Source organism: Palaemon carinicauda, chromosome 13 (assembly GCF_036898095.1).
Source record: "Palaemon carinicauda isolate YSFRI2023 chromosome 13, ASM3689809v2, whole genome shotgun sequence".
Classification (NCBI taxonomy): domain Eukaryota; kingdom Metazoa; phylum Arthropoda; class Malacostraca; order Decapoda; family Palaemonidae; genus Palaemon; species Palaemon carinicauda.
In genome coordinates, this window is record NC_090737.1 from 16,898,825 (window position 1) to 16,914,548 (window position 15,724).

The following is a 15,724-nucleotide window of genomic DNA, read 5'->3' on the forward strand; positions in this document are numbered from 1 at the left end:
GCTTGAAGGTGGGGAAAGAAGAGGGATAAGATACCACTTCTCATGAAGAATCAGCAACTCATGATTAATGGATTTGTGCATGAAAAAAAAAAAAAAATTTCCTTAAGTAAAAATTGGCTCATCAAATTTATTAAATTTGGATTTGTAGAGGCTTTCTCTGTCCCAAACATTAGCACATCCTAGACTATGCCTAAATACTTTTCTTGATACTCGTTACCGGAAACCAAAAAGCTCAGAAGAATCTGCAAATTTCTGCTGCAGTCAGTTCTGAAGCCTCCAACATGCAAAAATGGAAAAGCTTAATCGTGTATTCTGAATATTTAGATTTTTCCAGTACAGTACTCTATTGGTAGAAGATATTGTATTCAAAGAGAGCTAGAGCAATACATTGACTGGGATTACTTATTTTATTAAAAATAAAATTTCATTGGCTTACATCACACATACTGATACAAGTGAAGATACACATTTTATGAGTATATATTTATATTGAATAAAAAACAATGTGTACAGTATTTGGTTTAAATGATCACCCTACACTTCTAAATGGAAACTCCCTGACCAGAAACTGGCTACAGTGAAATATTTACAACTTTTAGCATCCACATAAATTTTGCTCATAATTTCATTCAATTCTAATCTAAGCTTCCTCCCATGACCATTTTACTGTAAATTTTCATATGGATAGATACTGTACTCAAAAACATAACAAAATTGTGATAATGAAGACAAAAGATACAACGCAGCTTACATAACACTTTCTTATTTTTCATTACAATAACTAAAGCAACATAGATTTATTGTTGTTTTTCCTGGCCAATAAATAAATATATCACATAAAAATGATTTGTACTTCATATTTCAAGTTATGTACATTACCTCAAGTCTATGTATCCAAATTACCTATTTCTTTTTCTCAATTCATTTAAGATAAACCAAAAAAAGTGGCGAGCTTTGCCATACGCAAAAATAGATGAGATTAAAAAAAAGTAGTATATCAACCTATGCTTCAGTAAAAATGTAAATTTCCTTTAATACAAACCAAGTTCCAAAGAATGAGAACCTCATGTAAGAGTTCCAAGGTTAAGTTCCTGACTCTGAAGGAAACTTGGCATGCAATGAGGCAATACCTTAGGACCAACCCTTTGCCTAATGCCGTAAAAATAACTATGAAAATACCTGTGAACAAACATCCCGTGCATTGTGCTCTGTTCTTTCCAACTAATGGTTACGTAACACTAATAATCTTAATCTTGCCGCAAAACCAATGCTTGGCAAGAAGTACATTTTGTTTTTATATTAAAACATATTTGTTATTTACAAAACATCAACTTGCCATACAGTATAATACAGTAATGTACAAAAACTAACATAATGCTCTGGTTGCTAGCAGAAAAAAACTGAACTTTAGATGAGAGAAATTGACATTTAAGTGAAACTTGAGCATTCGTCATGAGAGATCAGCAGATATTGATGACATAAAAGGCATATTATTCTTGTAAATGTTATCAATATAAAATATCTGTAGCCTCCATAATAATTATCAATTCCAATATGCTTAATTGTGAATAATCTAAAAAAAAAAAAAGAGTATATGATTTGGTCTAAGAATTTACATACTAAGTGCTTTAATTGTGCAGCATTATAAACAAATAAATACCTTCTGCAGACTTTACTTCAGTAACAGAAACAATGAAATCCATAAATTTAAAAACAGTTTTTCAATGTAAAATTCAAATACAAAATTAAAAGGGAAAACTTATCTCATTAACACCTGTTCTGGAATTTGTAATTATGTGGAAAACCACTGACAAAAGAAAGCTTAATTAATCAATTAATACTTGTAGGGCAAATTGCAAAGATATAGCAAAACATAAATTTCCAAAATAATCCAGGTCCCTTTCATCATTGAATAATAAATTAGTTAAAATTAGAGAATTGGATAAATATTGTGGAATATTTTCATAACACTGTAAAAATTTAAATTTTGGCAAACAAATCATTAATACAACCAAAACAATATATACAGTAAAGCCTCCTTATCCGCTGACATTATGTTCCAAATGGCCGCCCATCCTTTAAGGTTGCATTCTTCTGTGGATAATATTACCTCTTAAGAATGTTTCCTCCCCTCACTTGCAATTAATTTGTAAGAAATGTTATTGTAATTTGCAAGAAATATTTTACTTTAAAAGTATAATACACTACAGATATTGATATACTGTACTGAAATTATATAATACAGTACTATAAACTTAAATCTCTTATTGGCAATACTATATTAATAGCCACACCTCTATCTCTCTCAAATTAAGTACTGTACTACGAGACTTTTGATATGCTGTACTACACTGAATTGCAGAGTATAACAATTATAAATGCTGCATACTATATATTACTGTAGCAATAACATGATACTGTCCTATATGATAATAATAATAGTATAACAGTGATAAAAAACATATGCAATTACTTCATCACCAACACATGCTAACTATTTGGCGTTCATGTCATATAATATCCATTCTATAAACATTTTACTTTTCAAAAATCCTAATACGGCTTTAAAACATATTATAGCTCTGTGTAAAATTATTTAATATTTTATGGTATGAATTGCATGAGAGAAATTATTTTAATATATGATCAGTGATATGAAAAGATTCAGATATTCTGAGGGTGAAACTAATTTTCACTTTTTTAAGGTAAAAGAAATCTAAATATAAGTACACAGAAAATTCATCTACTTAAAATATACAATAAATCAAAATAATGTAGAGAATATAGTTGGAAATACTGAATAAAATGGAAAAAGGATAATAGGGTATAAGAAATGGAATAAGGGTAAGGATAATATGGAATGTGAATAATGTAGAATAAGGAACAAACCATATTGAAATTAAAAGTAAAAATGCAAGAATAACAAAATTGAAAATATAATACAAAAGCGGTAAGAATAGTAGGAACCTTTTAGCTTTTATTTGAAACAACTTTATAGCAGCTTTCTCTGAGTGGTGATGCAATGGTGTACGATTTAAAAGTTTTGTCAGGTGTTTCCAGTTTAGCGGATGTGGTTAAGTGAATTTTCAGAATTTTTTACAATTGTATCAGTCGTTCAACAGTGGATAGTCAAAACCAGGGTATGGGGAATCAGCAGATAAGGAGGTTTTACAATATATCTCATTTCTACCTGATGGTGCGTCAAGCTTAAAATATTACCAATAATACTAAGGAATCGATAAACAGTCAAGTTCTTGTTTCCACTAGATAAACCAAAGGATTCGTGATAAATTATTGTCCTCTTAAAATAAAAATCACCCTTTCTGCTGTTTTTGAGGAATACAAGTGACAAAATACTGTACACCACTATTGCTTTATATCATATTCCTGTTTTAAAATCTTTTTAACTACAAAATAGTAGCACCTCTCTCTCTTTTGCAAATGCAAAGTAACAATAATCCAGGTGACATATACTACTGACATAAAACAAATATAATTTCTTAAAACATCATTAAATACCTAGCACATAAACACAGTATTAGTCCACACTGATGTTGAGACCAAAAAGTAACTCATATTTCATCTATAAAGAATTCTGGACCTGAAGTGATGTACATAACTAACATCAAAGCTGAAGACATACTATACATCCATTTTTTACCATTCATGATCAATACAATGAGTAAAATTAAGGCACTTCACTCTCCACTTTCGGGTTCGTCCTGTTCGCTATCCTCCACACACTCCTTTGCACTGTTTCCAGACTGATTGTGTTCATCATCTTCATTCTTTGTACTCCCAGAAGCTTCAACCTTTCCTATACCTAATGCAGCCTTTAAAAGAGATACCAGATCGCCTTTCTTTTGTTGCTCCTCTGGAAAACAAGGAAATTGAAACATAAATCAGAACATAATAGGAGTGTATAATTTGTAAGAAATATATCATTCAAAATCATATAAAAAATGCACATAATAAATAAATACACCCTTACCTCCCTGACCCGTAACATCTCGTTCCAACTGCAATTTATCTTGAGCAATCTGCAACATTCCTTCTTCTATAGTACCTTTACTCACCAATCTAATAACTTCAACTGGCCTGAAAAGTTCAACTAGCTTTAGTAAAGGAGCCTCTTCATGAACAACATTTAATTATCATCAAATAAAACAATATCTACTGCCACAAACCATTAATCAGTGCAATACCCTGCTGCATATTATTAACTATCCTAAATTTCAGCTTATGCTATTCCATGTATCATCGATATGTGGTGGTTAATGCTTATGTCTGGTTTAGCAAATCATATAAACAGGCCCCCTTAACAAAGAGAAATGTTCAATATAATCACTTATCAAAAGAAATTCCAAATCTGATACAAGAAATATTTCCTCCTCTTTGGGTAAAGCATATCGGTCTTACTATCTAATTATGAGATAATTAAGTGTTTGACTGTTGGTTTTCTTCCTTCAAATTACCATCTTAATACATTCCCCACAATCTTTGCTTTTTAGCTCAAGGGATAAATACAGTACGGCTTATAAAGAAACAAATCATACATAACTAGGGTAAAGAAAGCCAACATAAACTTCTCCCTTCATTCTTAAAGGAATTAGCTACTTATACAGGCATACATGATTAGCAAAAAATTCTGCCCGGATGTGGGTCTGCATATCTGTGGCCTTTGTTTGTTATGTAATAATTACTTATCGTTTACAAACAATTAAAACTACATAAAAATGCAAAGTTGTTTATTGAAACCTTCCAATACTAAGATAAGAAAATACATTCGTATATTACATCAATTCTGGCCCTCAAAGATGGGTTAGGAAATGTAAAATTAATACATGTCCCTGAAATTTTGGTGAATTATAGAGATCTAAGTGAGGCAAGGATTCAACAGACTAGGTAAGGTTAGGTTTTCAATTTAAATAAAAGAGCACTATTGATATTGAATTCAGGTTCTAGGGAATGTGTTAGTAAGCAAGGAGGCATTTACTCATAATTTCAAGAGCTAGCCAGATAAATTTCTAAGACACCAGTCTAAGAGATGGTCTTGGATGAAAAAATGGCAAGCATGTCTCAATAAAGTGCAATCTACAAAGACTCAAGATATTGCCCACCTTCCTCAACTGCTACAACTGGTGCTAAAGTATACCCCAAAAGAAAATTGTATTCTCATTCATACTGGAATGGTATGAGCTCTCTGAAGCCACCCATCCAATTTTTTGTCTCCAACAGAATTGGGAACATTCTTAAAATGCTCAACAAGGAAACCAATTTTAGTCCTACAGTCAGTGCTATAACTGATCCCAAGATCTTTCTTTTTTATTTTCATCCATTTGCTGGATGCTCTCTCTTGACCGGAGAGATATCAAAAGCTTAAGGGCTTGAATTAGGATCGTATTGCTCTTTACTCGACTTAGATGGTTCCATACATAAGACCTTCATCCTTAGGAATACAAATGGTCATTGCCCTTGGATAAGTATTTGGAGATTTCTTCTTTTAACCTAACTGCAAGCCAATCCTTAAATAAAGAGGAATTAACCAGTCAGGTTTTGGAATGACACTCGTGTATAACTATTGGTTTAAAGCTTTGCAGATTAAAGCTAGACATTTTTGGAGACATCAAAAAAGGTCTAACTTGTCTTTTCAAACAAAGCCCAGCTTAAATAGAACAGCATTTTCCCTCAGAAATAGCTACTTGTCCCAGGTCTTCATCCTTACCCTTTGGCAGAAATAGTCATTGGTCAAGAAGTGCTGCAACTATTCTTCAGCAATACAAGCATATCCAAGGTTTTTAAAGATTCCCTCTTCACAGAGATAGTCATGGCAGGTCATAACAAAAATTAGTCTCCTGGGCAAAGAGAGCAGACAATGTAGATACCTAGTAAATGTATTTTGAGGGGTTAAGATGATCATAACCTGTTACTTCCAAAATGTAGGAAGAACCATAGACTTCAGACTAATAAAATCCTAAGATTTGAAAGTTGATTGGATCTGCCATTATTTTCACAGAAGACCTTGTGGGTTAAGCCTCCCCAGATTACATAATACAGCTCTTCTGATGTTGCTAGATAATGATTATTTCCTCTGTCTAGTACCTCTGGCAAAATACACATATACTTAGATTTCTTGTAGATGAGAGATTGACTGGCACCGAGAGATATCAACATTCATTCTTACCAACCTAATTTTTAAAAGATATATATATTCAATTTAAGCACGGACAGAAGAAAATAGCTACAATATAACTTACTTTGTTTGACCAACCCTGTGACAACGATCCTCTGCTTGTTTGTCATTGTACGGATTGAAGTCTATGTCATGGAGGATAACAGTGTTCGCGGCAGTTAAGTTGATGCCGAGACCACCCGCACGTGTTGACAGAAGAAATACGAAGAGATGATCATTGTCAGAGAATAAATCAATGAGCATTTGCCTGGTGAAAATGGAGAAAGTGAATTAGCACTGTAGCACCTCAATAATGCAAGCTATTTCAGATATTAATCAGAATTCTTCCTAAATATCTTTTAGGTAAAAATACCTCTCAGTAACTATCACTATGGCTTCATGCTTTAAGAAAGAAAAACATTCATTCAAATGCTAAAGATGTTTACAAATACATCATCCAATTATTATTAAATATCTTACCTGTCCGACACCTGTGTAGAACCATCTATTCTCACAAATTTATGTCCACGAATTTTGAGATATAGCTCTAAAATATCCAGAACTATCACAAATTGAGAAAATATTAAAACACGGCTACCTGCAATAGATTAAACCTACTATTAAATTGACTTGAAACGACAAACAACATTTAAATAAAAAATTACAAAAAATGTTATTTTTATTAATAAAATAAATTTTTGAATATACTTACCCGGTGATTATATAAGCTGCAGCTCTGCTGCCCGACAGAAAAACTCTACGTTCAAAATACGCCAGCGATCGCTATGCAGGTAGGGGGTGTACATCAACAGCGCCATCTGTCGAGCAGGTACTCAGTACTCAATGTAAACACAGAACCAATTTTCTCCTCGGTCCACTGGGTCTCTATTGGGGAGGAAGGGAGGGTCCTTTAATATATAATCACCGGGTAAGTATATTCAAAAATTTATTTTATTAATAAAAATAAAATTTTTCAATATTAAACTTAGCCGGTGATTATATAACCTGATTCACACCCAGGGGGGTGGGTAGAGAACAGCATTACTTGTTTACATTATTATGAGCTAAGTATTTTGTATTTCATTTTAGCAGTTATTCAAAATAACAAACATAAAATAAATAAGTACCTGGTAAGGAAGTCGACTTGAACAATTACTCTGCCTTTTTAAGTACGTCTTCCTTACGGAGCCTCGCGATCCTCTTAGGATGCTGAGCGACCCCTAGGATCTGAAGTATCAAGGGTTGCAACCCATACAACAGGACCTCATCAAAACCTCTAATCTAGGCGCTTCTCAAGAAATGACTTTGACCACCCGCCAAATCAAGTAGGATGCGAAAGGCTTCTTAGCCTTCCGGACAACCCAAAAATAATAATAAAACATTTCAAGAGAAAGATTAAAAAGGTTATGGAATTAGGGAATTGTAGTGGTTGAGCCCTCACCCACTACTGCACTCGTTGCTACGAATGGTCCCAGAGTGTAGCAGTTCTCGTAAAGAGACTGGACATTCTTAAGATAAAAAGACGCGAACACTGACTTGCTTTTCCAATAGGTTGCGTCGATTATACTTTGCAGAGATCTATTTTGTTTGAAGGCCACGGAAGTTGCGACAGCTCTAACTTCGTGTGTCCTTACCTTCAGCAAAGCTTGGTCTTCCTCATTCAGATGGGAATGAGCTTCTCGTATTAACAGTCTGATAAAATAGGATAAAGCATTCTTTGACATAGGCAAAGATGGTTTCTTAACTGAACACCATAAAGCTTCAGACGGGCCTCGTAAAGGTTTAGTTCGTTTTAAATAGAACTTAAGAGCTCTTACAGGGCATAAGACTCTTTCTAGTTCATTTCCAACCATACGATAAGTTTGGAATATCGAACGATATTGGCCAAGGCCGAGAAGGCAGCTCGTTTTTGGCTAGAAAGCCAAGTTGTAGAACATGTAGCCGTTTCGGATGAGAATCCGATGTTCTTGCTGAAGGCATGAATCTCACTGACTCTTTTAGCTGTGGCTAAGCATACCAGGAAAAGAGTCTTTAAGGTGAGATCTTTCAGGGAGGCTGATTGTAGCGGTTCGAACCTGTCTGACATAAGGAATCTTAGTACCACGTCTAAATTCCAACCAGGTGTAACCAAACGACGCTCCTTCGTGGTCTCAAAAGACTTAAGGAGGTCCTGTAGATCTTTATTGTTGGAAAGATCTAAGCCTCTGTGACGGAAGACTGATGCCAACATGCTTCTGTAACCCTTGATAGTGGGAGCTGAAAGAGATCGTTCTTTCCTCAGATAAAAGAGGAAGTCAGCTATTTGAGTTACAGAGGTACTGGTCGAGGATACGGATACTGACTTGCACCAGTTTCGGAAGATTTCCCACTTCGATTGGTAGACTCTAAGGGTGGATGTTCTCCTTGCTCTAGCAATCGCTCTGGCTGCCTCCTTCGAAAAGCCTCTAGCTCTCGAGAGTCTTCCGATAGTCTGAAGGCAGTCAGACGAAGAGCGTGGAGGCCTTGGTGTACCTTCTTTACGCGTGGCTGACGTAGAAGGTCCACCCTTAGGGGAAGTGTTCTGGGAACGTCTACTAGCCATCGAAGTACCTCGGTGAACCATTCTCTCGCGGGCCAGAGGGAAGCAACTAGCGTCAACCTTGTCCCTTCGTGAGAGGCGAACTTCTGCAGTACCTTGTTGACAATCTTGAACGGAGGGAATGCATATAGATCTAGGTGTGACCAATCTAGTAGAAAGGCATCTATATGAACTGCTGCTGGGTCCGGGATTGGTGAGCAAAATATTGGGAGCCTCTTGGTCATCGAGGTTGCGAAGAGATCTATGGTTGGCTGGCCCCAGGTGGCCCAAAGTCTCTTGCATACATCCTTGTGGAGGGTCCATTCTGTTGGAATTATTTGTCCCTTCCGACTGAGACAATCTGCCATGACATTCAAGTTGCCTTGGATGAACCTCGTTACTAGTGATATGTCTAGACCTTTTGACCAGGTGAGGAGGTCCCTTGCGATCTCGTACAACGTCAGAGAGTAGGTCCCTCCTTGCTTGGAGATGTACGCCAAAGCCGTGGTGTTGTCCGAGTTCGCCTCCACCACTTTGCCTTGAAGGAGAGACCTGAAGCTTTTCCAGGCCAGACGTACTGCCAGTAGCTCCTTGCAGTTGAAATGCATTGTCCTTTGACTCGAGTTCCATAATCCCGAGCATTCCCGACCGTCTAATGTCGCACCCCAGCCTACGTCCGATGCGTCCGAGAAGAGAACGTGGTTGGGAGTCTGAACAGTCAGGGGAAGACCCTCTCTAAGGTTGATATAGTCCTTTCACTAAGTCAGACAAGACTTTATCTTTCCGGAAACCGGGATCGAGACCGCTTCTAGCGTCTTGTCCTTTTTCCAGTGAAAAGCTAGATGGTATAGAAGAGGACGGAGGTGTAGTCTTCCTAGTGACACAAATTGATCCACGGATGACAGTGTCCCTACCAGACTCATCCACAACCTGACTGAGCAGCGTTCCTTCTTCAGCATCTTCTGAATGGATAGCAGGGCTGGGGGCTGATCGTCTTGTTCAGCAACGTCCTCAACAGAGGGTTCCTCATCCGAAACTGATGAGGAAACGGCAACGGAGTGGGCAACGTCTGACTCGCTGAATCCGGTCGCACTGGTGGATGCGTGACGGAGCCGGACGCAAAATCATGGAACTGCTGCACAGTCTGTGAACTGTCAACAACCATGGGTGCGCGAGGAAGTACAGCGTCAACCCGAAACTGTCTAGACCGTCTGGGTTGTGCAGTCAACACCCTACCGGGTTGCTGAGGTTGACGCACTGCGTCACAACAAGTCACCTCTGCTGGTTGTTGAACGTCCTGAACGTCAACAACCACCTCCGAGCGTCGCTTAACGTCAACGTGCGACTGGCAACCAACACTGGGTCGCATCGGTGGAGGAACCACCTCAACTGGCAGACGCGAGTAGGTTACCTCAGCGTCAACAGGGCGCACAACCGACCGGTTGGAAGGTTGTTGGCCAGAAGAAGGAACCACCTCAACTGGCAGACGCGAGTAGGTTACCTCAGCGTCAACAGGGCGCACAACCGACCGGTTGGAAGGTTGTTGGCCAGAAGGTTCTTCTCCGCATTTAAGTCCTCTATCAAGGACGCAAGCTTGGACTGCATGGCTTGCAGCAAAGCCCATTTAGGGTCTACGGGAGCAGGTGTGGCAACAGACGGGGTTAGCGACTGAGGCGGAACCGTTTACCATCCCTGAAAGCCTTGTTATGTGTTAATAGTACAGCAAAACTTCAAAGGCTTGACAAAAGCTGAGAAGTTGACCTGTAAACAACTTGGAGCGTCTCCTGGCTAGGCGCCAGGGAGAGTCTACCAGAATTGAGAAGTCTATCTGGGCAGAGGCATGAACTCCCAAGCCGAGAACTTCTCTCGTGTCATATCAGACTCTCGCTCTATAAGCCAGTTTAAAAGAAGGGAAATCAAAGGCTGTATCCCTAAAAATTCCTCCTGGTGCAAAAACCAGTCACCTAGCCAACGTAGCGCTCTCTAGGAGAGCGAGAGAGCACTAGCTTAAAAACAACGGCTTCGAAGTAGCTAGGCCTAGTGTAAGTTCTGACGTTTAGGCGAACGAGGAGCAGCAGTTACAAGATCCGGACGAAGATCCTTAAAAAAAATCATCATGATTTAATTAAAGTCCATAGGAGGCTAAGCAGCTTAAGGCTCCTCTCCATCTGACAGAGTCCTCAAGGGAATATCAGTAGGAGGGAGAACAGCAACTTCCTCATCTACAGGAACCTTGTCCGATAAAAGCTAGGTTACCTCAGTGAGTCTCTCACTGGAGCATTAGTAGCAGACCAGAAGGCAACGTCATGTAACTGCTTGACAGTCTGTGAACTGTCAACAACTGAACTGTCAACCACAACAGGTGCGTGAGGACGTACAGTGTCCACTCGAGACTGCTTTGACTGTCTAGACTGAGCAGTCAAAACAACTCTAGAATGCGGAGGTTGACGCACCGCGTCAAAACAAAACAACTTAGACTGTTGTTGTACCTCGCGAACGTCAACGGAAGGTTCCGTGCGTTGCTGAACGTCAACATGCGGCTGGCAGGGTACACTGGAACGCATGGGTGGCGGGACTCTCTCAGCTGGAGTGCGGCAGAAGGTCGCCTCAGCGTCCACAGGATGCACAACCGTGGTTGGTTGTAGGCTAGAGGTTGGTGTCAACCTTCTCCGCACGAAAGTCCTGCATCAATGACGTTAACTGAGACTGCATGGTCTGCAGCAAAGACCACTTAGGGTCTACAAGAGCAGGTGCGGCAACAGACGGTGTGACTGCCTGATGCGGTACCGCTTTGCCTCTCTTAGGAGGTGAGCAGTCGTCGGAAGACTGCAGCGAGTCCGAACTGACCCAGTGGCTACAACTGGGCCGTTGGACTTGCGAGGAAGGGACCGACTTGCGCTTAATAAGCCGCGAGACCTAGGTCCATGGTTTCTTACGAGAAACCTCTTCCGCAGACGAGAAATAAATGGGCTCTCTCGTCTTTGTGTGGGTGGGGCGATCTTGGGTAGATACGCCCGAAACCACGGAGGGAAACGTCTGTTCGTTGATCAAGGCCTCTCGAACCCATAAGTCGTTCGACATTACTTCTCCCCTGGGCTTGGGAGCTTGCAAGAGGTCCCGGACTAGGTGAACGACAGGCACGAACAGACGAACCCTCGGACGCAACACTGTAACACTTTGCGCATATCACTTTATCGATTTTCTGTTTTGCACTTATTTCACTGAAATCGAAACTTTTACTGATTTCGACCTGAAACACGCAATTCTACCCTTCATTAAAAGGTAGTAATTGCGAAATCAGTCGTATAATGCAGCTCATTAATACTAGCAAAAAACAGAAAACATATATAAAGATAAAAAATTCAGTGGCTGGGAAAGAGACTAAACACTAGTTCAAATAAACTACGTTTACAATCTCTCACCGCACATAGCCTGGGGACAAGAATAAAACCCTAGAAACGTTTTACCTTCTTCCCCGTACAGAGACTAGGGACGAGAGTAACACGAGAACAACGTTACCCGCTTGAACGGAACGTTTTCTCTCCTCTCTCTCCCTCCGTCTCTATCTCTCTCTCTCTTTCTCTCTTGATTTCGCACCTAAGAGAAGAGCCCAATTATATATCGTAAAAAAAAAACATGTTATTTGACTAAAGGAAAAAACTGAAAGGTTTTTCAAATAAAAAGTTCCTTTAAATTAGAATTTAAAACATTTAAGCTAAGAAAGAATGAACAAAACGTCAGAATCGATTTACTCTTACTGCAAAGTGAAACCGTGATACACTCTCTCTCTATCGTAACGATAGAGCGCATGTTGAACGTCCTGAACGTCAACAACTGCGTAGTCTAAAAAACTAAACGTTAGTTCATCTTTGAAAACAGTACGAAGACTATCAAAGAAATTCTTTCATAAAACATTAAATTTAAAAAGTTTTAAATTCTTTAAAGGCTAAATACGATATAACGGGCTCAACGTTGATTAACTTCGGTTCCAAGTTAGGACCGCCTACTATCAGGAAAGGTCGCATATAACAAAACATAAAAATTTATTTTTATATGTTTATAATAAATGGAAAGTTAATCGAAGAGGCCTAATAAAGGCGGAGAGATATAAAATATATAGATCTATAACGTGTTAAGCAAAATTACTAAAAACCTAAACACACTTCCGTCTAAGGGAAGGGTCGGCCATTTAAAAGTGAAAGAGAGTCCATACTCTCCTTGTCACCATAATTAAATCTATCCAAAACGAGTTCAAGTTTTGAGATGAAGATAAAACACCTGCATAGCGAAAGCTCAAAACTAGAAATGTGTACTTCACCAAAATATGTGAAAACCAATCCAGTAAGCAATAGCGAATTTAGTAGGTCTTGCCGGTGGCACGACAGAGAGAAAATTGTTTCTGTGTTTACATTGAGTACTGAGTACCTGCTCGACAGATGGCGCTGTTGATGTACACCCCCTACCTGCATAGCGATCGCTGGCGTATTTTGAACGTAGAGTTTTTCTGTCGGGCAGCAGAGCTGCAGCTTATACAATCACCGGCTAAGTTTAATATTGAAAATTATAGTTATATTCCCAATCAAAAAATATTTTCAAAACCTATTCTATATATGGGCAGTATTGAAGTTCAACATATAAGCTGTACAGTCTTACCCTTTTCTTTAAGTTTGGGTAATTGGACGTCAAGCTCTTCAAACTTCCCTGAATGAAGGATCTGCTCATCCTTTAAACTGTAGTCCTTGATTGGCTATTAAAAGATATTTAAAAATGATTAAATTCTCCAAGCATCAAATCGAGGAGACATAAACTAAACAGTAAAATTATTCAAGTCCAAGGATAAAATCAAATATTATAGATTTATTGCAATAAAAACGAACAGAAAAATGCATGCGGAACAAAAAATTAAGAGCAAAGAGGATAACAATTATTACAAAATAATGAGAAGTAGAGTATAGAAACTGGTATTGGTTCAAGGCCTCCATTCAGCTCCCCCTCACTACACACAGAATTCCAACACATTTGTCATCCTTTACGTAGGCAAAAATGAGCAAAATAGTAAATGCAGGCAATGATAAATTTAAAGGTGAGAGACAGATGTATCAACATTTCTCTAGAATATACTGAAAATAAGGCAAAATCTACACTTTGCAGGATGCCCTATATGATGAAATGAGAAAAATAAAACTCTTAATTCATAAGTGCCTAAAAAAATTCCCATTTCCAGAACAACAGAAGAGAACTAGAACTCAATATATATTTTGTAATTTCTATAACAGAAACAGAATTCTTAACAAAATTTGCAGTCTCTATTAAATCATATCAGAAAGAGACCTACAAAATTTGCAATTTCTATTAAGTCATAATAGAAACAGAAATCTACAAAATTTGCAACTGTCAACAAGTCAATAAGGGAATACAACTACCAGCATATAAAATCTGACAATTCCAAACCTAAACAGAAATAAAATAGTTACAAAATTTGCCAAATCTACAAAAGCAGACGTTTAAAAAAAAAAAAAGTACAAATCGATATCTGCAATCATACTTACATAATACATTAAGCAGGTTTTATGAATTTGGAAGTCTGACATCACACTTAAATCTTCAACAATGTACTCTTCAACAGAGTCTCTATGAGTGGACTTTTTCAATATTTTAGCTATTGCTTTTATCTTTTTCATATCATAGTGAGATCTGTAAATACAAAAATCATATCAATCACAAAATGTCAAAAGCAAATTAATGATGATTTAAGTAAATACATAAGAGATAACAATAAACTATCACTCAGAATTATATATGAGAGAGAGAGAGAGAGAGAGAGAGAGAGAGAGAGAGAGAGAGAGAGAGAGAGAGAGAGAGAGAGAGAGAGAGAGAGAGAGAGAGAGAGAGAGAGAGAGAGAGAGAGAGAGAGAGAGAGAGAGAGAGAGAGAGAGAGGAGAGAGAGAGGAGAGAGAGAGAGAGAGAGAGAGAGAGAGAGAGAGAGAGAGAGAGAGAGAGAGAGAGAGAGAGAGAGAGAGAGAGAGAGAGGAGAGAGAGAGAGAGAGAGAGAGAGAGAGAGAGAGGAGAGAGAGAGAGAGAGAGAGAGAGGAGAGAGAGAGAGAGAGAGAGAGAGAGAGAGAGAGAGAGAGAGAGAGAGAGAGAGAGAGAGAGAGTGTGTTTCCAGTCTTTCTTATTTCATAGGACCGTTAACTAATTAGCCTTTGAAGACAGTCTCTCGCACTTTTATAAAACATGAACAGCAGCACTTTTCTGTAAATGAACAAATGCTTTTATCTATTTTTAACAATTACCCAAGTCTTTTTAAAAATATTTTTAGTATAGTTTAGCCTTAATACTTAGCCTATGGAATCTATAGCAACAAATCTTATATTGCAAATTTTGTTAAAAGGGTTTCATACATTGGTTTATTACCTTAATCTTTTGATTTTGAGAAACACCCGAAAAATTTTCAAAAGGGTTTCCTATGCATCAAAATTTTATCAAATACTGTACATGTTTAAGTTTATTATCAGTAGCTGAATCTATTTTCTAAATATTTACAAATGAATTGACATACAAACTTTATTAAAAAGGCAATACAAAAATATTTCAGAAGTCTATTCTATCAAAATCTATTATCATTTAGGTAAAGAAATTACAAAGGTTTTCAAGATAGCCAGGGCAAACAGACCTTACAAGTAAAGGATGGTTTGCAATCTTACGAAGTGTCATGACCATGTTACTACTGGTATCGGATTCAACTTGTTTGCCATCTTTCTTTCCTTTCCCTGAGAAATTGGCTGTGGCTTCCAGCTCTTCAATTTCCGTCAGTTTTTGTAGGTTTATTTCTTCTAGGTTTATCTAAAAAGATATATTGAATTAGCATAATAAAAAAGTAAAAGGTGGAAAACTTAAACAAAAAAAGATATATTGAATTAGCATAATAAAAAAGTAAAAGGTGGAAAAAAACAAAAATATGTCAAAATGACATTCTTAATTTAAATCTTTTTATA

The 15,724-nt window shown here is 37.7% G+C and overlaps 1 protein-coding gene across 3 annotated transcripts in view; it reads right to left on the minus strand.

Annotated features, from left to right (window-relative positions):
- Positions 1 to 393: 393 nt before the first annotated feature.
- LOC137652190 (SWI/SNF-related matrix-associated actin-dependent regulator of chromatin subfamily A containing DEAD/H box 1 homolog) overlaps positions 394 to 15,724 on the minus strand; it is a 96,454-nt gene continuing 81,123 nt past the window's right edge. For all 3 annotated transcript variants that reach the window (XM_068385406.1, XM_068385404.1, XM_068385405.1), the window contains exons 17-23: positions 15,403 to 15,572; positions 14,279 to 14,423; positions 13,383 to 13,476; positions 6,653 to 6,770; positions 6,258 to 6,440; positions 3,992 to 4,098; positions 394 to 3,874 (exon numbers count right to left, since the gene is read on the minus strand). In XM_068385406.1, coding sequence (XP_068241507.1) covers positions 3,699 to 3,874; positions 3,992 to 4,098; positions 6,258 to 6,440; positions 6,653 to 6,770; positions 13,383 to 13,476; positions 14,279 to 14,423; positions 15,403 to 15,572 — 993 coding nt within the window. In that variant the 3' untranslated portion in view covers positions 394 to 3,698. The remainder of the gene's footprint in view (positions 3,875 to 3,991; positions 4,099 to 6,257; positions 6,441 to 6,652; positions 6,771 to 13,382; positions 13,477 to 14,278; positions 14,424 to 15,402; positions 15,573 to 15,724) is intronic.